At 38.9% G+C, this 22,557-nt stretch overlaps 1 protein-coding gene across 4 annotated transcripts; it reads left to right on the top strand.

The window, feature by feature from the left end:
• The first annotated feature begins 799 nt into the window (after nt 1-799).
• On the top strand, nt 800-21,171 carry LOC108436285 (ras association domain-containing protein 1). 4 transcript variants are annotated; one of them, XM_017712684.2, is made up of 7 exons: nt 800-1,178; nt 1,675-2,225; nt 7,868-7,992; nt 18,136-18,240; nt 18,389-18,683; nt 19,758-19,873; nt 20,325-21,171. In XM_017712684.2, the coding sequence occupies exons 2-7, from the start codon at nt 1,910-1,912 to the stop codon at nt 20,469-20,471; spliced, it is 1,104 nt and encodes a 367-aa protein (XP_017568173.2). In that variant the 5' UTR covers nt 800-1,178; nt 1,675-1,909; the 3' UTR covers nt 20,472-21,171. The 4 variants fall into 4 exon arrangements, with proteins under 4 accessions (XP_017568173.2, XP_017568172.2, XP_037391000.1 ...); XM_017712683.2 differs by having other exon boundaries at nt 800-2,225; XM_037535103.1 differs by lacking the exon at nt 1,675-2,225 and having other exon boundaries at nt 802-1,178.
• Nucleotides 21,172-22,557: the final 1,386 nt, after the last annotated feature.

Here is a 22,557-nt window from a genome sequence, read left to right as displayed (position 1 = left end):
ACTTTTCAATATATTGCAGCATGTTCAAGAAATGCTTTTCTCTAGCCTTTATTTCACATGGTTCATTTTTCTAGGGACTCTAAAGCAGTGCCTCTTTTAATACGGGCAATCTATTAATTTTTTAAAAATCACTTACAATGAACATATTTCCCACGTTTGCAAAAAACACAACTCCATATTTTACAGTAATTTTAACTTTACTTATAATTTGCCCAAACACGACTCAACATATCTGGCAATAACCATTAACAATAAATAATTTTTGCCAACAACTCAGTGTTGCAATCAAAATGCATGAATGTGCTGTGTTGTTACAGAAGATATGTTGAATTGATTTCACAGTAAAATGATGGAAACCTTTTGTTAAACAATGAAAGATGTTCGATAATTAACATTGTATTGAAGGAAAACTTTGGTTTTAGCGCTATTTTACCTTTGTCAGCACTGTATGTAGAACATTAGAAGACATGAGTAGCTTCAATTGTACTTTTGGACAGCAACTATTGTCTTTGTCTTGTAAGCACTGTGCCCCCTGGTTCCTGTCACCACCACTAAAGAAAATAGGAGATGGTAAGTTCCTCCACATTTAACATCAAACCATCGTAAATTATTTTGTTTATACATAAACAGTTCAAATTTTGCACAAAATCGTAAAATTCCACTTTTAACACGTGTATTAAAAATGCAGATGCGTTAAACTTGTCTCACGCATTTCCTTTTTGTTTGTAGGCGCGACACAGTCTCTCTCTCTCTCTCTCTCTCTCTCTCTCTCTCTCTCTCTCTCTCTCTCACACACACACAGACACAGAACGGGTAAGAATGGCCGGCGAGTACAATTTGGACTCGTGGATTTGTGATAAAGCGTGAATTTTGCAGAGGTGGCAACTTTGTTGTCCTGTCAGCTCACTGCTCTGATATGAGAAACAGCTTTGCTGCTTTTCTGTTACCAGCAGGAAGGAAAGGATTATTTCGCTGCTCCGAAAGACTCGTCCAAAGATGTGAAGAAAACTCGTGAGCTGTGGACGGTATGATTCTCAACTGTTCTGTGTCAACAGAAAAATGGCGATAAGTGGTGGATTTCCAGCTAATCACATCTCCGATCATTACCGGAGGTTTTTTTCATGCTGCATTCGCCCATCGCTTTACATCCGCGGATTAGCTCTCAACTCCATGTCAAGGTAGAGACCCAACCGTTTTCTTACCAACGGAACCGTCGTTTTTACGAAAACGACATCATCTCAGCTGTGCCGTTAGACCTAGGCCACAGAAAAAGAATTGCTTTTACAATGCAAACGCTTTTCTCCTGATAAAGATGATTTACGTCTGCCTTCCTTTTTAGAGCTAGCCTACTGTACTTCTGTTCTGGGACGAAAGTGTCTTTCACTTCACCCAACACCCCATATCTCTTAAAACCGTGGCTCTAAAAAGTTTCTTTAATCTTAACCACAGGCTTCTATTACCTGAAACTTTATTTACCATCTTTAGCTCCTGGTTTTCACCACAGACATGCAGAGAGCTCGCTAACCCTCAAACCATCAGTCAGGCTACTTGTTGCTACATTCTGAAGTTATGAGAAAGCAGAGTGTGAGGCTCCAGTGACTTAAGCCTCCAGAGTTTAAATGGAACATTAAATATAAAAACTGATTGACTAAAATATTTGACTCTTCTTTCTAGGTGGCTTTAACCTTTATAACCTGAATACCTCACTGACTGTAGTTGAGAAAACATGACATCCCTTTAAAAGCATAAGGCATTTGTTTTCTTTAGAACTGGAAGTAGTAAGCAGTGGACTGACTTCACGTCAGGCTACATACTATGACTTTAAGAAGATGAAGATGGCTTATTTCAAATGAGACAGCTGCTGTGTAGTTTAAATACTGTGGAAGAAAGCTGTTGATCAGTGGAGAGCATGTCACTGGGGGAGCTGATAGAGCTAAAGGAACTTACACTGGAGGACCAAATAGAACTGATGCCTCCTGCATCATCTCGGACCCCTCGTTTGGAGAGGGTCAATGCTTTGAGGATAAGCCCAGGGAAAGTTCCTGAGTTTTTTAGCCGGGTCAGTATCATCAGGCTACTGGGGGACTCTGTGAAAGACCCACGGTTGGTGGAGGAGACCGGAGAAGGCCATAACTTCCAGCCCTGTAGCCATACCCAACCTACATGGTGTGACCTGTGTGGAGACTTCATCTGGGGGCTCTACAGACAAAGCCTGCGCTGTACCAGTGAGTGTCACCTAAGTTTGTGTGGGTATTCAGTGCGCTGCGTTCAGACTGAATTCAGTATTTGGACTCTTCAACCCCTTGAACTGCAAAGGCTTGAAAGTGGATTTAAAATTTTCACTCAATACATATTAGTTTCATAGTTGTTACCAAATATTTTTTTTTACAACTGAATGATACGCCTGCAGTTTAAGGGGTTTAATGGCTTCATTGGCAAATTGTATACTGTGTTTTTAACATTAGAATGCATGTTGTGGGCTGTGTTATAGATTTACACCCTGTCAACTTTTAAGACAGCCTAGTAACTAACTAACCATTTTTTTAAAATGCATACCACATCAAGCTAAAATGATTTAGAAGCAACATGAGGTTATGAGGTCCACATAGATCACTGTTAGTATGTGAAACAGTATATTCATCCAGACCTGAAGAATGCTTTGTCCCAGCAGGGCTCATTAGGCTTTTGTGAAACTGTATACACATGGCTATGCATTCATTCACATTGAAAAGCCTCTAATGAGAACACAAAATGAACAGATACATTCATCCATCCAGCATAGAGACAGACTGGCAGACAACTGAGGATGTTATATTCTCATATCTGTAGATGAAGACTTTGAGCAGATCTCTTTATTTATCATTCTAACCATATGTACACATACAGCAAAGCCACATGTTGTGTCTTCAGGTCTAAGGTGTGACATATAACATGCAAAGCATGGTGAGAGCCTAGCACTTGGCCCTAGCAGTATATAAATCACAACAAGCGGTCAATAACAGTGTATCATACGACAGAAAGATTCAATGTTTTTCTGTTAAAATTATAATATGAACCAACCAAGTTAATCATCTTTATTGTAGTCTAGATTACAGTGCTGTATTAACAAGTTTTACATGCGAAAATGTAACCAAATAAGACCGAGCTTGACTGTGAACTGCCTGTGGTTGAGTTAGTGGCTATGAAAAGAGTGGCTGTGACATCACAACCGCAACTGAATAGCATTCTGGCACGCTATGTTCAGGTTTAAAGGCAAGCTGTGGTCAAGGTGTGTCTAGAAGCAAAAGTAGATATGCTGGTCCCAATGTAGGTCTCACTGGTGGCTATTTCCCACAAATTGTTTAGCCCAAGCTTGACAGAAATATAAGTATTCTACGTTTTATTAGTTTTGCATGCTTCTCACTTGAGCCTGTCTACCTGATCAAGATGGCTGTATTGTGGTGTGCAGAACTAGTGATGATTTTATGTTATGCTTTAGACTCAGACATGTTCATTTTCATTTCATTTCTGTGGCCTTAATTCAAAACAAACTCTTCAACAAAAAGGAACTTAAAATTTCACGTTCAATGAACATAAAATAGTAAGACAGCCATTGTACTTTATTTTTGGTTAAAACATCAATGTTTTTTACAGTGCAGAATCTTCAGGTGTTCCCCTGTGATAAGATTCTGTAAGATAAAATATTCTTACTTAAGATTTAAACGAGGGCACTTCAAACCCTTAAGACATACATGTAATACATTCCTTACTTTGTTCTGATTGTCTGATTGTATTCATTAATTAAGTGTTCCTAAGACACTCCAAGTGTCTTAGCCTTTTCGCTATCTGAGCTGTGTGCCTAGCTGGTCAGCCAAGACATAGTTAAACTAAACCACATTCTTACACAGGTTATATGTGGTATGGTTTCGGACATTTTACTCCATATACATGCAGTTTGTGACTGCACACATAAGTTACATGCATTCCTGCGTTCACTGCCGTTCTAGGGAGCACATTCTGTTCAAAACCTTTTTAGAAATGACAATATAACACACTATTTATTTATATATTTTTATTCCTAAGTACACATGCCCTTGTCTGATACCCAAAGAGAGCTACATGAGTACTAAGATGAGTTTGGATATTCATGTATTTAAACAGCTAGACCCATTAAACAATGGATCATAGCCTTGATTAGGTCATTAGTCATAAGTGGAAAGCTTTACACAGATATTTTCACATAACATGTCCTGGCATAGCCCATAATTGTGCCTATTATTGCACTTAAAAGCAGTAGACCTCAGTATTTGTGTACTATGTCCATTTTTGGGTGTATGTTTATGTTGTATCTGTAGACAAGCATTCATTCACATTGCAGAGAGGGAGAACCAATATGGCGGCCAAGTGGCTTCACTTGTGTGCGTATTGTGATTGCATCACAGCATGTTTTGCCCTGCATCTTCTCACATACTTAGACACGTCCCGTGAGTTTAAACAGTGTTAGTCCAATGGTAAATGTTCTTTAAGTATGTTTGAGACTAGTGCCTCGTCTAACTGCTGTGTCTGCTGTCACTGGTAAAGAAAGTCTGACGACGAGAGACTTTGTCCTACGTTTTTAGTCTGATTTGTGCATAAAACTGGTACAAAAGGCTACTTCGAGCCCATAGTGTCTGCAGTGGTATGGAAAAATAGAACTGTAACCTGTCTTGTACTGTCCAAATCTTCCTGACATGACAGTTTGTTGCTCTCATTTGATTTTTTTGGCTATATATGTTATCCTCTGTCTTTTAGAGCTTAGTGCATTCATGGCAATGAAAATGTAAACGTTGATGCGTGTTTGAGTTGTGCTGTTGGTATAAGGGTGGTTTCATATCTTCTGCGTCAGGCGAGGGTGTGGGGAGGGAACTTCTGCACATATGTAAGTTTGAGCATAGATGTGGGTGTGGAATGAAGTGTTTTGAACCACAAAACGGTACATATGAAGTCAACATGTTTCCTGCTGAGAAGCAACTATTCTTTCTTTTCTTTCCCGCCCACTGTCTCTCACTTTCTCACTCCCTTTACTGGCTGTATTTCTGCCTACCTCTGCGTTTTTTTGTCCCTCTATGCAATCTTTTCCTTTCTCATCTCTGCACACTCTTGTATAACTCTTGGAAACTTTATACATTTCATTTGACTCATGGAATTCCTGCACACTGTCTTTTACTGCTGTTCAGCCTTGGAGTCGTAACATGTGGTTTCTATTTAGTCTGTTTCTCTGCTGTCTCCTCCACTGGAGGAAATGTGAAACAGGTGACATTTTATGTAAGTGCTACACTGGGTCAAGCATTGACCTGAACATGGCAATTGCACTTCTGTTTTTTGACTGACTTCGAAGGGTAGATGTCTAGAAAAGACAGGTTTAATAATAGTTTTGATCATTTGTTTAAGTTTTGCATATGACATCCTGGATAAAATCACAAGCAAGAAAAAATAATGAAAGCAGAACCACTCTTTCTAGTACATTACCTTTAGCCAGAAACCCCCCTCTGCTCTTTAAAAGGCTTGGTGTGAGATGGGGGTATGTTCATGATTCATGTTTTTGAACAGATCAAAGTGACACTGGTGAGCCATTGTCTCTATGATGTGTAAGAGTGAGTGGCAGCATTAATTGTTGTAGTTTGAACAGTTTTATAAAGTAAATCTGGACAAACATAATTTTAGTCTCTGGTCCTGTGCATCTGCTCTGTCGATTTTCTGTTTAATCTGTCCATATAAAATTCTACTGTCAAAACATGAAGCCAGTACATTACCTGTAACTTCTCCTTTAATCTGTGAGAAATTAATCTCCTAATTGAAAAAGGAGAATTTATTATTCTGCAAAGGCCAAGCCTTACCGTTTATTTCCACTGGAAAATTGAAATTAGACATGAATCCTTCAGCATGTCATTACCTGTGATGGCCATGGAGGGCAGTGCAGAGTGAAAAAATATATATATTTCCAAGGAAGAGAAGGGAATGAAGCAGCAGCAGTTGTCTAAATTAGGACATTTATGCTCTTGAAAATGGTTTAACTTTAAAAGGCTCATTACAACCTTACACATCTCATTTACAAACATTGTTCTTTAAAGCATCATCCATTTAAGGTTTTGTGTTTTCCTGAAATTTTAAGGGGTTCTCGTGTGACAGTTCTCTGGAGAACCCCTTTGACTTTTTGTTTTTGCAAGTACATGGTGGTCATGATGTTACGCATTCAAGCTTTTCTACTGAATCACTTAGGTGTCAACAGTATCCCTATAGGCTGAAACACTAAATATCTTCCACCACTCACAAAAATATGATCTAAGGCAGTGGTCACCAGCACGGGTACTTGAGATCTACGTTCCTGCAGAGTTTTGTTTCCAACTGAATAACAAGCTGCCTCCCTGTTAGCTTACACTAATGTAGATGTGGCGCACTGATGTTTGGAGCTAGACTGTACAGAAAGGTAGATCTCTAGGTCCATGGTTGATGGCCACTGGTGCATGTTCCGTGTTCTGTAGTAGAGAAAAGGGAACTTGTTTAACAGTGCTTCTTGTCTTTTGTTTCCACATTTCCCTATTTGAACTGATGTGGTGAAACAGACAAAGGTACCAGAGCCAACCCATACTATTTATTTACGTCTCCACAGTACTTATGATACAGAAATAATTTAATTTTAGCTAAATATTAGGTCTGCACTAACATCTTTCATTTAAACTTGTAAAATAGGTTTTACTGTATACTGTGCCAAAATTCACAACACATTTATTTGTATGAGAAATATGTCCTCGCTTTCAACCCAAGGTGTTCTCTTCACTTGCCAAAGCTCTTACTTCTATGAAGCAGTAGCCAATAACCATTTTATTATTGATTTTCTAGCAAAGCAGTCTGTAATCAAAGAAGAAATATAGAGGGCAGAAATTCCGCCAGTTAGCAGTCACCTTCCATCACGCTTTCAAGTAGTTCAACCGCATCAGGCCTCACAGAATTGACTAAATACATTAGGTTTAAATTACATTAGCTATGCAGCAGATTTCTCTCTCACCTTCACTCTAAGCCAGTTTTGCTTTTACTTTTTCCTCAACATACAAAATATGTGTATTACATATGCATATAAGTTCAAAATCCCTTTGCTCCGTTTGCCTGTTGTTTTCCTGTTACCTGGTTCCCTTTTGGTTTATATGCTACTGTTTTGTCTGTCAGCAGCTTAATGGTACTAATTAATCATTCCTTCTCTAAACAAAACTATCACTTAAGGAGGAATTGATTTTTTTCTTTTAATTTCTGCACAGTTAAATGGTTAAGATGTAAACAAAGTCATTAAGAGTGGTTTGATGTGAAATGACAAAGAGTCGAAATTGCTCACAGTGGTGGTGATAGGAACCAGGCATCTAAAGAGCTTAAAGCTTTTACAAACCTACAGAAAGCTATTGTATGAACTGATTATGAGTATGTTCCCTGATGCCTTACATTGGTTTATGAATGTTTTGAGAAGATTTTGACCTAAACCTTTTTTTAAAAAAAGCCATTTATGGTGGGAGGTACACTGTAAAACAAAAGTCTTATTGTAAGATAAAACATGAAAACTTTGTTTTTTAAAAATGACCACTACTTGTGCCATTATCAGCATTTCTTATAAAACGTAAACTATACGTAGGTTCTTCTACTTGGTTTGGATAGTAAATAAAATCACTATATTTATGTAGACATTGCGACCCCTGGCAATTAACCCTTTCACATCAAACCACTGTAAATGACAGTATACATCACAACAGTTCAATGATGCTGAAATTCAAAAAATCTGTACCTTATCATATTGTATAGGCAGGGTTTTTATGATCAAGTGCATAATTTTTTTCATCATCTCTGTCCTTGTCCTCTCTGCCAGACTGTAGGTTTACCTGCCATTACCGCTGTAGAGCTCTCATAAAATTGGACTGCAATCAGGATCAAAGCTCCACCACTGATCAGTCTGATGATGGCCAGGACAGCATTGAAACTGACACCAATGTGGTAAGATATATTTAAATATATTTGAGCACTTGTGTGCTTGTACACATTTGTTGGTTTACTATTTCGCACAGACTTTGTATGTGAATGTGAAAATGCTATTAATGCAAAAATTGCTATTAATGCATGCCTTCGGGTCACATCTGCTTGGTCACAGTGAAGCACTGCTAATTTTAAACAGCTCTGCTCAGCAAATTAACTCTCGTAATAAATCCAAGACTCCACTGTGCTGTCAGTGTTGTGTCACCTGATCAGTTATTACTGAACCTTATGAATCACAGAGGGTTCTGCAGTCTTTCTTGTCTTGTACAGTACAGCACACTGTGTTCCACTTACTGAAATGTACAATGTCTGAAAACCACAGTCTATAAGTATAAAAACAATAATTAGTTAGGATGATAGTAATCTGTAATTGTCACTGGAATGGAAAAGTAAGCAAAAACAGAACTTGGCATATATATCAAAAACAAGCCATCATTCACTTAACTGGCATACTTACCATGTGTATGTCACTGTAGTATTTAGGTAAAGAGGAACCTGTTTGAACCTACCTGGTCTCTGCAAACAGACAGCTAGTAAAGAGTCAGCAACAATGTAGAAGAGCTTTGTCATCCTGATCATGATACAAGGTAGGGTTGGGCAATATAACTATATGTATCTTTATTGTGATAAATTGTCACAAAAAATAAGTCTTTGAAGTATTTAGAGGTCACTGATCAACTGCATGTTTTATTACAATAAGACATAATTAAAAGTCATGTTAAACTGGATTTAGTACTCCAAAACATTGTAATCACTGTATTTTCATTTTTGACAATGGGCCAGACTTTGGAAAACGTGTAGTTTCTCCTAAAAGCAATTTTTATATTTTAGTTAGGAAAAGCAATAGCTTAACTTCAGTATATTCTTGTATTAAACATTATATTAAGCAGAAACTGTTCATGCAGCTGAACACCATCAGTGGCTGCTCGCCTTTCAGCAGTGTACCTTATCATCCAAACAAATTGATTTAAAACAGCTAACTAATAATTACTAATATGGGTCTAAAGAATAGCCTACTTACTCAATTAAATGTTAAAAAAATAAAATGTTAAAAGAAACATTTGAACTTTGAGTGTTTCAGACAAACATTGTGAGAACTTTTATAAGGTCATGTAATGTTCATAGAACATTACATTGACGTTACCGTAAGAACATTTGCTCCTAACATTGGGAGAGCTTTTACATAACTTGAGCCAAAGTTATGGGAACATTCCCTGTTAGCTGGGTAGAGTTATGCAAAGCTACATGTTCTTCATATGAGTGAAAATATAAGCAAAAAATTTCATTCTGCCAAAACACGTTCTAAAAACAATAGAATTGCCCACATAACTAACAAACATTACTCAGTGCTGCCTGCTGGACATGTTAGAGTACCAAGTTAGAAGTTACACCCTTTTTTTCATAAACCCCATACTGTCTCAATGAATGCATTTACTGCTTTATTTTAATTACATTTATTTACCTTAAACAAGCACACCCAATTCACATATTGTTTGTTGCAGCATAATATGATTGTAAAATCTAATGATTGTGAAAAATGATTGCAGTCATCATGTGGCACTGCTGGATGTTTTTGTCTGTTCCAACTTATCTGACCTCAAAAAAATGTAACATTATTTTAATTGTGGCATGTGCTGAAGTGTAGACACCGTGCTAAGTCAGTAGTAAAACAGCCTAGAATCACAGCTTAAAAACACCTTTCATAGCCAGTTAAGTTTCACTTGTCTTTTTTTACTCTTCCCTGCATTACGCTCCTTTTACTGCAAGGTTCTTTGGGTATATTGCATGGATATACTGAATGGTTAAGATCTATCCACAGATTTTCATTTATGTTCAAGTCTAGGAGTGAAAGCCATTCTAAAAGCTTCAGCCCCTTTTCAGCTTCAGTTTCAATGTTTTCTGTGCCATTGGCTGCCATGCAAACTCAAGGCATAATATATCCACTTCTATGGTTAACAGTTGGCAAGGTGTCCTTTTCATCAGATGCTGCTCTGCTTTTCTCTAAACATACCTTTGGTGATTGTGGCCAATCAGACCACAGTACTTCAGACAGTGACTTTTGTGATGAGCTTGCAGGTTTTCTTTTCCTGGCTCTTCCTTGAAGATCGTGTGTATGAAAGCAATGCTGCACAGTAGAGCAGTGCACCCCCACTCTTGTGTCAGCTAAAAACTCCACTATGGTAACCATAACCTACTGAGTGATGTTTAGAGTGAGACACCAAATAATAGCCAATAGCCTAAGGGTAGACCTAGGTATTAGTTGGGATGTTATTGATGTGAGATATCTTGAATTTTAATCTTAATCAAAATATTATTTGTTAAAATATTTCACCATCACCAGTCCACCAGTCTTTAGTGCTGGTTATCCTTGATATCATCAAGATGCTGTTTTTCCACATAGAACTTTGTCCAAAGACTCTTTAAGTGCCATTAGTTTCCTTCCTCTGCTAACTTTTTCTTTTCTCCATCCATTGTCAGGGCAGTATTAAGCCTGTGAGCTTTATCGGCTGCAGCTCCAGGGGGCTTTGCAAGGATTACTGTGAATGGAATATAAGTAAAAGTAAAAAAAGTTTGCTGATGTTAATGGAGATTTTTCCTTAATGATCAGTCATAGTTGTGCAGGGTGTTTTGTTTTAAACTTCATTGCAGGTGTTAAATTGGGCTGGAGCATACAGAGCAGAGCTCCATCATCACTGATTTAGGTTAGTGCCAAGTGGAGCTGAGCTCTGGTACTGTAATTTGATGAAAATGTTAATCGTTTTTGATATTGTCTTAATGAAATTAGCTATTCAGTAGGATAAACCATTCCAGTAAACAAATACTGCAACTATTCTCTCTCATCTGCTTCTTCTGCTTCTACCATTCCATCATCATTCGTTCTTTCGGATTTGTTGACATGAAGTGGCTTCTCCACCTCTTGTTCCGCTGATTTTCACATGTCAGTACATTTTCAATCCTTTCAAATCAAGTGAATGGTGTAGAAATTACAACCATTTTAAAACATATCCTGTCCAGTTTTAGAGGCTAAAAAGTATTTGGACAAACCAACATAATCAAGAGTTAAATTGTTATTTGCAAATTCTTTGCAGTCAGTTACTGCTTGAAGTCTGGAACCCGTATACATCACCAGATGCTGGGTTTCTATGTTCAGTTCCTGCTTGTTCTTTGAGTGTTTCTAATTGTACTATGTGAAATGCATGCTCAATTGCATTAAGGTCAGATGATTGACTTAGCCATTGCAGAACAAGTCTTGGGCTGCTTTCGCAGTATGCTTTGGGTCATTGTTCTTCTGCACTGTGCCGTCCAATGAGTTTGAAAGCATTTGGCTGTATCTGAGCAGATAATGTAGATGTTCTTACTTCAGAATTTATCCTACAGCTTTTGTAACCAGACAAAGATATAATAAAAAAATACAAGAGAACCAGTTTCATTGGCAACCATACATGACCATACCAAAATGCTTTGGGCAGTTCCTTTCTCCATACTGTTCTCTTCCCAGCTTTCTAGTACTTCTTGATCTTGGTCTCATCAGTCCATAAGATGTTACAGAATTGCAGAGGCTTTTTTATGTTTTCTGGAAAACTAATCTAGTCTTCATGGCTTACTAGTGGATTACATCTTGTGAAAAAGCTTCTTTATTTTCTTTGGTAAAGCCTTTTCTTTATTGGTGACTTGGCCATCCTGGAGGGTGTTTTTGATCTGGCCAGTTGTATGAATGGCTTTTTCTTCACGAGGGAATGAATTCTTCTGAGCTCACCACAGTTGATTTCTTTGGTTTTCCAGACCTTTTGATGTTTCTGAGCTCACCGATATGTTCTTATTGAGAATGTACTAAATAGTTGATTTTCCAGCCTAGTGATAGCTTGATTTCCTTGCAGTGACACTTCTTTGGACAGTAATAGATTTTTATCTGTTTACTTGTAAGTGAAATAATGAGGGAATGACACACACCTGGCCATGGAACTGCTGAACAGCCAGTTGTCCAATTATATGTTAGTATTAGATGTATAGATAAGTATAATTTTACGTTTTATTACATGTATTATACACTGGACAAAAGAATTGGGACACCTGCACATTACACCAACAATAGCTCTTATGACATCCCATTTTAAATCCATATGCATTAATAAGGAGTTGACCCCCCCCTTTTTTATACACCTGTGGTAATAGAATGAAACATCTGAATTCAGTGATTAAGAGTTGTGCCCCAATACTTTTGTCTCTATGGTGTATGTTTTGCCAAAGCAAGAAATATTGAAATCTTATGGTTTGTCCAACGGGTTGTATTTAAGAAGGACTTTAAGCCAGAAACAGATCACATTTTCATAGTATTAGTGCTGAGAACTCAATACATTAACAAATAGACTAACAATATTGTTCCCACATTCTCGATGACAAAGAAAGAAGTTCTCCCCAGTCCCAGTTTAAACCCTGGCTTAAGCCCTAACCATGATTTAACATGGATTTCTTTTATGATGTGCATGCAGTCACACTCAAACACACAGATCGCTGTTGTTACTCAGTTTTAGCCTTTGCTAATTTTACATAAATTTTACATCTTAACTTTAGAACACCTAAAAATGCAGTGGCTCTTAAGGGGCAGTCATGGGCTGGAGGTTAGGGAACCAGCCCTGTGACCGGAAGGTTACTGGTTCGATCCCTCGGCTGACAGTCCATGACTGGAGTGCCCTTGAGCAAGGCACCTAACCCCGAATTGCTCCCCGGGTGCTGCGGATAGGGCTGCCCACTACTCTGGGCAAGTGTGCTCACTGCCCCCTAGTGTGTGTGTTCACTAGCGTGCATGTATGTGTGTGTTTCACTGCACGGATGGGTTAAATGCAGAGGTCTAATTTCACAGTGACAAATGGTTCTTAATTCAAAACTAGCATCATTTTATTCTGATGTATGTCATGGTTAAATGTTTTATGGGTGGCTTTTGAGAATGAGCCTTGCTTTTTCCTGATGAAGTAGGTGAGTTAATGGGGGCCTAGTAGCAGTTCCAAGTAAAGGTTAGCCAAAGGTCTTGGAATTATTTAATACTTAAAAATAAAAATATCTGCTTGTGATTGACATTTAATCACAAAATAACTTTTTCCCCAAGCCAGTTGGTGTTAACTTTTAGCTTACAACTTTGAGGTAATTAGTGAATAAAGCTTCTGCTCTCCTGGTAACTTTACAAATATTCTGCAGCTAAAATAGTTTTGTGTGTCACTTTATTAACATTATAACATGTTTGTATATTTTGGTAAATGTGTTTGGAGGGAGATTGCCCCCGACGGAGGGAGAAAACACATCACACCTTACAGTCAAAAAGGCTATGACAAACAAACACAGTTAACAGTGATACAAAATATTTTAGTGAAACAAGAAAAAACTCAATAAGCTTATTATAAATAAACTTATTATAAACTAACTAAGTTTATTTTCCTTTCAGATTAATGTTGCTCAAGAGATGCTTTTTTATTATGGCGTAACCTTAATATACAGTCATAGAAAAGTTATAGATTCATAAAAAAAGTCTGCGAGTAAGTAACAGGTAACATCATTCTGGATTTCTGTGTATGAAATGTAAGCAAAAGAGATAGTATTTTCACAACTTTATTACTTAATTACAGATGAATTAGTGTCATAGATTAGAAAGAAGACCATTATATTGTGAAATCAAGTCAACTTATTAAAAGTTGTAGGCTGAGAATAACAAATGAATTATAATTTAATGTTCTAAATTCGCTGCAATGGACTGGCGACCTGTCTAGGGTGTATCCTGCCTTCTGCCCAATGACCGCTGGGATAGGCTCCAGACCCTGAGGGAGAAGTGGCTTAGAAAGTGTGTGTGTGTGTGTGTGTGTGTGTGTGTGTGTGTGTGTGTGTGTGTGTGTGTGTGTGTTCTAAATTCCAAAAGGAAGATTATGGAGAGATGTCTAGTAACTATGCAGTATTTATGAATAATATACCGTTAAAAAAAACTTGTTAGGAGATTAAATTAATTAATTAATTAATTAATTAAAAAAAAGAGAAATGTTTGATGTCTGACCACATCATGTGTGTTGAAATCACAGGATAATTTAGAGAATTGTTTTAGGGAAAGAGCTCTAATCTCCAGAACAACTTCTTCTATCATGATCATTTGAGAAACATTTTTCTAAACATACTGTTTTATCATCAGTCATCACAGTGTATATATGGCAACTAGGCTGCCTGCACAGCTTTGTGTCTGAGCCACAATACAAAGCAGCTAGAACAGAGCTTATTTACATATATCAGTCTTAAAGGCGCAGTAAACAGTAAGAACAGCGTGTTTAAAGGGTGAAAGCGAGGCTGACGATGTCCATGTAAATATAGATTGGCTGCTTTGGTACATAAAACAACACAAATGTTTTAAGTGGACCTTAGGGGGAATAAAAAAAGGGCTGGAAAAAGTGTATGATATGGACCCTTTAATACTACACTGTATTCGAGCATAATTACATATTAATTGTGCAAAAATAATAATGATCATATAATTGAGTCCATGAGTCAAGCAAAAATAATAATCTATGGTCAAGCAGTTTATAAGCAGTTTATAAATCTTAGATTTAACAAAATCTCCCTAGGCCTGACAGACCGGTCCAGGCACATGTTTCTCAGCACAGCGCATTTAAAGACGGAAACCCCCCTCTGTTTCTCTGTTTGGCGACCCCCCGGTTTCCCACGTTGAGAGAGACACGGACGTGGCATCATCGTCGAGTTGGAACTTCCTGCTGAGAGCCAATCACGGCGGCTTTGGCGGGTTGTGTATTTTCAATCTAAGCGGTCAGGGCGCGCCGCTTCCGGTGGGCCGGGCGAGCTTCAGCGAGGCTTTAGTTCACATGTTCACAGACCGCCTGCGGCTTCAGACGCCTAGTCCGGAGAGCCGAGACGCCGTGATCGTCTTTACTTACGCCTTTAGTTAGCGTTAGTCAGGATTCAGAGACGGTTCAGTCATTTTAACCGCTAACTTTCTACTCCAAGCCACTCACTTCCGCTCATCGAGCAGCTTATTCCTGACTGAAACTTGAAAAAGTTGTGACAGGCGTTTTCACGATGAGCGACGTCGTTAGTCAGGACCAAACCCCGTCTTTTGAGAAGACATGGGGAAGCTCGACGAGCAGCGGCTACTGCAGCGAGGAGGACTCCGACTCGGAGTTGGAGCAGTATTTCACCGCGCGCACTTCCTTTTTTCGCAAACCCAAACAAGAGAAGGTGGAGGAGAAGGTGAGGCAGTTCGAGATGATTCTGCTTGTGCGACAATGTTTCCTTTGTAATTCTTAAGACATTTCCTTACAGTCGTGTAAGGAACCCGGTTGTGTTGAATGCTGGCTTCTTGTTCGATTTTTGCCGTTCCACCTTAAACGCTGCAGCAGTTATGTTCTCCTGTACTGTACAGGCGCCGGAGAGTAACTGCTACGCCTTTTAAGGTAGAACGAATAATGGATGAAAAGCCGTCGAGTAAAGGCTGTTCTCGCTGTTCTCTGATTATGCTAATCTCTGGTTCATCTAATGAGATTAGCGCATACTGTGGACGGTATGGCCTATTAGTATTACAGGCTTATAGATCTGCCATGCTTACAAGACCCTTCTTATAGGTTTTTGTCTGATTACAATATCAACACTTCTCTTTGAAGTTCTTGTTCTTTTACTTTCCTGTTCACAAATGTGTTTGGGCCGTTTTGCAATATGTTAGAGAACTGAAAATTGGCCGGTCTTTGCAGCTTTGTGTTTGATGACATAGGAAAAAAAACTAGAAAGATAACAGGAAGGCCTGCAGACGTTTTATGGAGGTGGAAAGATGTTTCAACACAGTTAGATGATTCACTTCCACAGCCAGTAACCCCCCCCCCCCTCCCTAAACGACACACTAAGAATGAACTCATTTTGAAACCACAACAATTCATACTGGTTCAAAGCCTAGAGTCACTATAAATGAATTCACTATAGTATAATTGACTATTTAAGTCACTATAAATAATTAATATCCTGTTCATAGTGCAGCTTTACCTTAATGATGTACACTTTTACATTTATGAAGTACTAAACTGCACTTTTCTGATTTCTGTAAGGTTAACATGCATGTTATTGAGCAGCACATGCACACACTTATAATCACAAAAGACCCTCAGGTCAGGTTACCTCATCTCTCTCATTAGGCTTTTATCTGATTGGTTATTGATTTGTCTCCCTTTTTATTACTACGTATTAAGCGAGCAATTCAACTTTGCCGATATTGATCCACTGTTGGTAACTAAGGCACATATTATTAATAAGCAGAGGGCACTGGGAGTTTAAAACAGTCAGTCACTCTGCATTTTGCTCTCTCAGCAAGTTTGGAGAGTTAAGGTCTTAGGGTCACATACCACATTTGGGATCAATAGGTGTCTTTCATCTTGGCTAGCTGAGGCATTAAATAGGGGTTGGCTGTGTCCCACAGCAGGCCAGTTTATTCAGTTAGAAGATTCATTTCTGTGTCTTTAAAACATTTTTTGTCCTCTTAAAGAATATTTTAAGCTTGAGAATAAATACAATAAACAGCATTTGGATTGTATGGGAGCAACAGGTTCTGATTAAATGGGATGATATAAACAGGAAGGATGACGAAACTGATGAAAAATGACACTGTATGACTCGCACATATGAAAAAGGCACACAAGGGAAGCTTTCATTCCGTGGGGAGAGGATGGGTGGAGGGGGAGGAAGCTATTTTTACACTAACCAGCTTTCAGAATGCAAGCCCTAAAGCCAAGACATGCATGACGGACAGTTGCAGCAGTCCACATGGCGCCGTTCTTCTTAGGAATGGGATGGGCTGCTGGATGTGATTGGCTAGCAGTGACCTCATAGTTTTGCCCTGTTGAATTCAACAGGAAGCGTAGGGAGTCTGATGCAACTTGCTAACTTACTTTAGAGGATGAGAGCACAGCATACTGAGTTTTATTTATGTCATTCAAAACACAATAGAAAGAAATGTTATTTATAATAATAAAAAAGAAACTAAAAATTGGGGCAAAAAGGGAAAGTGTAGAACATCCACATAGATCAGGGTTTGCCAAATAGTTTACACTGGTTTTGATTAATAAGGGCCACAATCTACTATTTGGAGTATTTTCTGTGTATAAGCTTTTTTTGTCCAAATCAGTAGCTAAAGCATTTGGTTATTTTATTGTTATCTCAAATGAATCAGTCCCATAATAGACCTGTAAACTCTATTAGTTCATTTTTATTTGTATTAGTTCAGTTTCTGGTGTTGACTATCACGGGTGGAGACGGAGAGAGGACTTTTACAAGAACATGAATTGGGAAGTGAAAGAAGGAATGGTTATAAGACTTGAACTAAATATGTGACAAGTGAAAGAAGAAGAGCTTTTGTATGCAGAGTGTAGTGTAACTGAGAGAGAGAAAGAGGGGGTCAGCTGTTTTCTCCAGCTGTTCCCCTCAGCAGCACTAAGACTTTATTTCTGAAACATCCCCCACTACCTCATTCATTTGACTATCATGTGAGTGTATTTCCTGTGGTTCCAACTGAAATGCCCCAAGGCTATGTGATGCTGTACAGTCAAAGAGGAGCTACTGGAGGCACTGGAAGTCAAGTGTTAAGAACGTAAAGCATTTCAGAAGAGAGACTCTGCCCTCAAGCGTGGGAGAATGTAAAATGTTCAATGACGTGTTTTATGAAGATTTCAGGAAAACTTGTGAATAGAAATTAAAATTTGTTAAGGGAGGTTTGGTTTCAGTTTCCCCAAACAATGTGACTTGGCTAGTTTTGGCAAACCGGATGTTCTCGTGAAGTCAGTCAAACACAGATTTGTGATAGAATTGTGTGTGGAATGTGTGACTTATCTTGTGACTCTCACACCATCTCCATATGCTTTGCCTGGAGGCAGCTGAGGTGATGGGCTACAGATGTTCTTCCTAAATCCATATGTGCCAGCTGCTAAACATTAATGATTAATGGGCTTGTAATATACCTAAGATATATTTACAGTAAAAGCTGCTGCCTCAGTCAAGAGGATATTAGACATTAGAAAACTGGGACATTAAAAGAAACATTGATTATGCTGTCTTTCTGTCTTTGTGTTTCTCTGTCAGGATGAGGTGACTGAAAGTAAGAAACAAGAGTTGTCACTTTCAGACATTCAGCAGAAAGTCAAGGAATATAATGCTCAGATTAACAGCAACCTCTTCATGTCTTTGGTAAGGACAAAATACACTATACAACTTTTTATATCACCATATGGGCTGGTCTTCTGGTCACATTCTTTCTTTTCCCCACCATTCATATTGTTTTTTTCTTAGTTATTGGATTTATTAATAACCTTTGCTCTTATTGTTTGTCGTACAGAACAAAGATGGCACCTACACTGGTTTCATCAAAGTTCATTTGAAGCTGGTCCGTCCAGTGTCTGTCCCACCTCCACGCAAAGGCACTGCATCCCAGGGGCCGGCCAATGGAAAGAAGGGTGCATCAATAAAGAGACGCACGTCCTTCTATCTTCCAAAGGACACATCCAAACATCTTCACATCAGCTCTCGAACCCGTGCTAAGGAAGTGATCCAAGCCCTGCTCAAGAAGTTCACCGTCATTGACAATCCTGCCAAGTTTGCACTGTTCGAGCGAACTGAGCGTCATGAGCAAGGTGTGACATCTTCGGGATACTTCAGTAATACTTCAGTAAAATATTACTTTTATTACATTTTATATTTAAAATTAGAAATGAGCAGATCAGAGGGACAGTGAAGGTGGAGCAGTTTGGAGATAAAGCCAGAGAGGCCAGGTTGAGATGGTTTGGACATGTGTTGAGGAGGAATAGTGGATATATTGGGCAAAGAATGTTGGAGATGGAGCTGCCGGGTAGAAGAAGAGGTAGACCTCAGAGAAGGTTTATGGATGTAGTGAAGGTGGACATGGAGATGGTTGGTGTAAAAGTAGAGGAGGCAGTGGATAGGGCAAGATGGAGGCAGATGATCCGCTGTGGCGACCCCTAAAGGGAGCAGCCGAAAGAAGATGACGTTTTATATTTTAAAAAAGCAGTATATAGCAGCAGTGTACTTTAAAGAAAAAAATATTTTGGAGCAAAATTTTTTTTATTGATGATTTGAATTGATATGCTGCTGTTTGTGCCTGCTGCTAAACACAATTCTTAACCATAGCCATTGCTCCTAATCTCTAACCTCACTCTGACTGGGATTGGTTTAAATATCACATAATTGTCTGTGTCACTGCATGAAGTGGGCCTCTAATTGTGCTGTGTCTAAAAGATTTTACAACAACGTGTTCAGTGATGGTTCATTTTTGTTTAGTTGCTAAAAAGTAATAGAAGCTTATAACTAAATCATTACACACTTGCTTCAAACCACACTTATTGATAAACATTTCTATTTGTGATTGCTCTTGTGGTTTTTGATTGTAAATGGCAATGTTATGTTACAGTAGAAGCAGCCAACTTGAAGTTCGAAATGTGTACTGGAGGCTAGCTACATTAGCCTTGTCGCCCTGGTTCTGAACTAAAGACACCAAACATGTGATGGGTGGTTGACTACCCATACATTTTTGCCAGACTTTTACTTTCAAGCTCATCCTAGCATTTGAAGTAACTTGTACTTGGGGTGGTGTGCCAAAGTCAGTTCTGTGAGACTTTTCATTTGTGTGGGATTATTTCACAACCTGGACAAGGATTACTAAGTCATTTTAATCTCCCCTTCCCCCACAGTGTACCTGCGGAAGCTGTCTGATGACGAGTGTCCGCTATACTTGCGCCTGTGTGCTGGTCCCAATGAGAAAGTGCTGAGCCTGGTGCTGAAAGAGAATGAGACTGGAGAGGTCAATGTGAGTATCTCACTGTTAAGGGAAAACACTGGCATCTCACATTGCACTCGCTCGATAACAGCTCTGCTGATATGATATCACCTCTGACTGTAGCTTTCCAGTTTCCATTGCATACATATTCAGATTTAAGTTAATAAATTTGTTTTTCATGGTCAGACTGTTGTCGCGTTTGCTTGCATGTCTACACTGTTGTATGTACATGTTGATGTGTGTTGTTACCTAGGGACTATAACTATGTAGACATGTTTAAATCTTTAATGAAGCAGTCAAACCAGTAACCAGTTTTAAGTGGACCTCAAGGGGGAAAAAAAGTGGTTATAAATAATGGATTGATTATATTGGGGGTTATAATAACACCCTAACGGAGCAAGAGCTGTGCATGTAAAAGTAATTTCAATAATTTATATAATACATTTTTGCAAACTGCTTGTTTTATTCTCTCCCCTTCCAGTGGGATGCGTTCTCAATGCCTGAGCTGCAGAACTTCTTGCGCATTCTGAAGCGAGAGGAAGAGGAGCATGTGAAGCAGATCATGCAGCGCTACACTCTCGCTCGCGAACGTATTCGAGAGGCCCTGGTCGGCTCCAACCCTGGTTGAGATCTGCCCTGAGCCTGCACTACTGACGTGTGGCCACTAGGGTGTCTCAGTCTCCGCTGCGTCCAAAGATCCCTAAGGACTGGCATCGGTGTGATGACAAGGAGTGAGAGTGAACAAACGAACGAGTGCGAACGAGTGTGTCAGCGCGAAGCGGCAAGCAGATGTGTGTACATGGAGAGAGAATGAGCTGCGACTGAGAGCGCGCGAACTGGGAAATGGACGAGTGAAAATAGAACAGACTTGTGAATGATGTGTGATTGAACGAGTGAGAGTAGAGAGTCTTGCAGAAGGAGCGTTTCTTTTTGTGTGGAGTGAGAACAGGGCTCGTTACCTGTGGAACTTTAGAGTTGCTGTTGTCTTTTTGGTTAGTTCATGCTAGGTTTTCATTAAAACTCTGTTTATTTTGGTTTTCAGGGTTTGCTTTTGGAACTCTGAACGCAACCAAACTAGAAATGAGGTTCTTAATTCATGTTTAGGATCATTTCCACATTGATATCTTTCACACGTGCACACAAACACAGACACATACACTTTTTTACTTGGCCTCTTGTTACTTATCTGCAGTCATTTTGTCTATTGTATGTCTTTGTATGTGTCATTTCTTTGTCTACTCAAAGCTTCTTACATTTCCTCTTATGCACAATAATGTCTCTGGGGAAAATATCTGTTTGCACAATAAATTAATTTTTTTTTCTTTTAACATTGCCAATGTCTGTTCTTGAATGTAAGGTCTCATTTTAGCTGACATAGTGAATTCTGAAGCCAGACACTTTGCTTTAAAGTGCTTCCATCACTGAAAGCCTGTTTTCCTTGCTTTTACTTAAGAGTTTAACGTAGTGTGTAAGCCTTGTTGAAGATTTACTTCAGAGACCATTCACTTCAGTTCTTATAGTGTGTGTGTGTGTGTGTTTTATATAGAAACTAATCTGCAAAAACAGCTTATTCTGAGCTAATTGTTTTCATAATGTCTGGAAAACCATATCACTTACATTTATCAGCCTATTGAGATTAAAACAGTTTAGCTTTGCTCTTCTCACTCATGCTAAAGTTATAAGCATTCAGCCTAGCCTGCATTTTGGATGAGGCAAAATATAGGGTAGCCAATTGGAACAGAGAGCATTTACATACACCAGTGTTAAAAGCACAACGAAAATAGGCTGTTTAAAGAGCGGTATAAAAATGAATGACTACTGTTTCCCTATATACATCCTCACAAATGTTGTAAGCGCTTCAAGAGGAAAAATATAATACAAGAAAATTAAAGGATGGGGAACTTTTCATTGATCACAGTGGTTCTCAGCTCTTGTTCTGAACTGCCACTGCTGTGCATGTTCTGTTTTCTGCTTTCTAACTCCACCACTTCAACTCAGGAAGGACTTGTGGAAAATGAATTATTAAACCAATTATTTACCACTGCCTTACTGGCATAACAGTGGATGTGCAGGTCCACGGGTCATTTTGAGTAATATTTTGTCACTGTCGGAGCAAAAGCTCTCCAAAATTTTATTTGCAGGAGAAAGAAAAAGCCTCAAGTCTGAATCAAAGTTAATGGAACATTTTGCGGTATTTCTGATGATTATACCCCCGGGGTGCCAGGGTTGCTGAAGCGTATCTCAGTGGTCACTGGGCCAAAAGCAGGAAACGCCCTGAACAGGTTGCCGGTTCATTGCAGGGCAGATGGAATCTCCCACCTAGGGGCGATTTAGCATCGCCAATTGGCCTGACTGCTTGTCTTTGGACTTGAAAATTTGATTTTAACACAATCTAATGTTTTCAAATTCTGAAAAAAAAGAAAAGGAAAGGAAATCCCCTTTAATTAGTTTGCGTATTGGGAGCAGTTATCCAGTCTTCCACCAGATGGTGGTAGTGCTCCCTGCAAGATAGTTGCACCACCAGATGGCAACATATAGCTAAGAAATATTACACATAAGGCGCTGTGGATTATGATGGTCCCAAAATTCATAGGTTGTATGTGGTAAAGCATTTCCAAAACTAAGTGTAACAAAAGTGTCTTTGCTGTGCAGCGGCACACGGTGGGTTAGGATGAGCTCAGTTATTACCGTGCCCTTTTTCATGAACCAATCTG

The sequence above is a fragment of the Pygocentrus nattereri genome, chromosome 26 (assembly GCF_015220715.1).
Source record: "Pygocentrus nattereri isolate fPygNat1 chromosome 26, fPygNat1.pri, whole genome shotgun sequence".
Classification (NCBI taxonomy): domain Eukaryota; kingdom Metazoa; phylum Chordata; class Actinopteri; order Characiformes; family Serrasalmidae; genus Pygocentrus; species Pygocentrus nattereri.
Note: the sequence above shows the minus strand (reverse complement) of the source record. Positions and strands in the feature narration are given on the sequence as shown.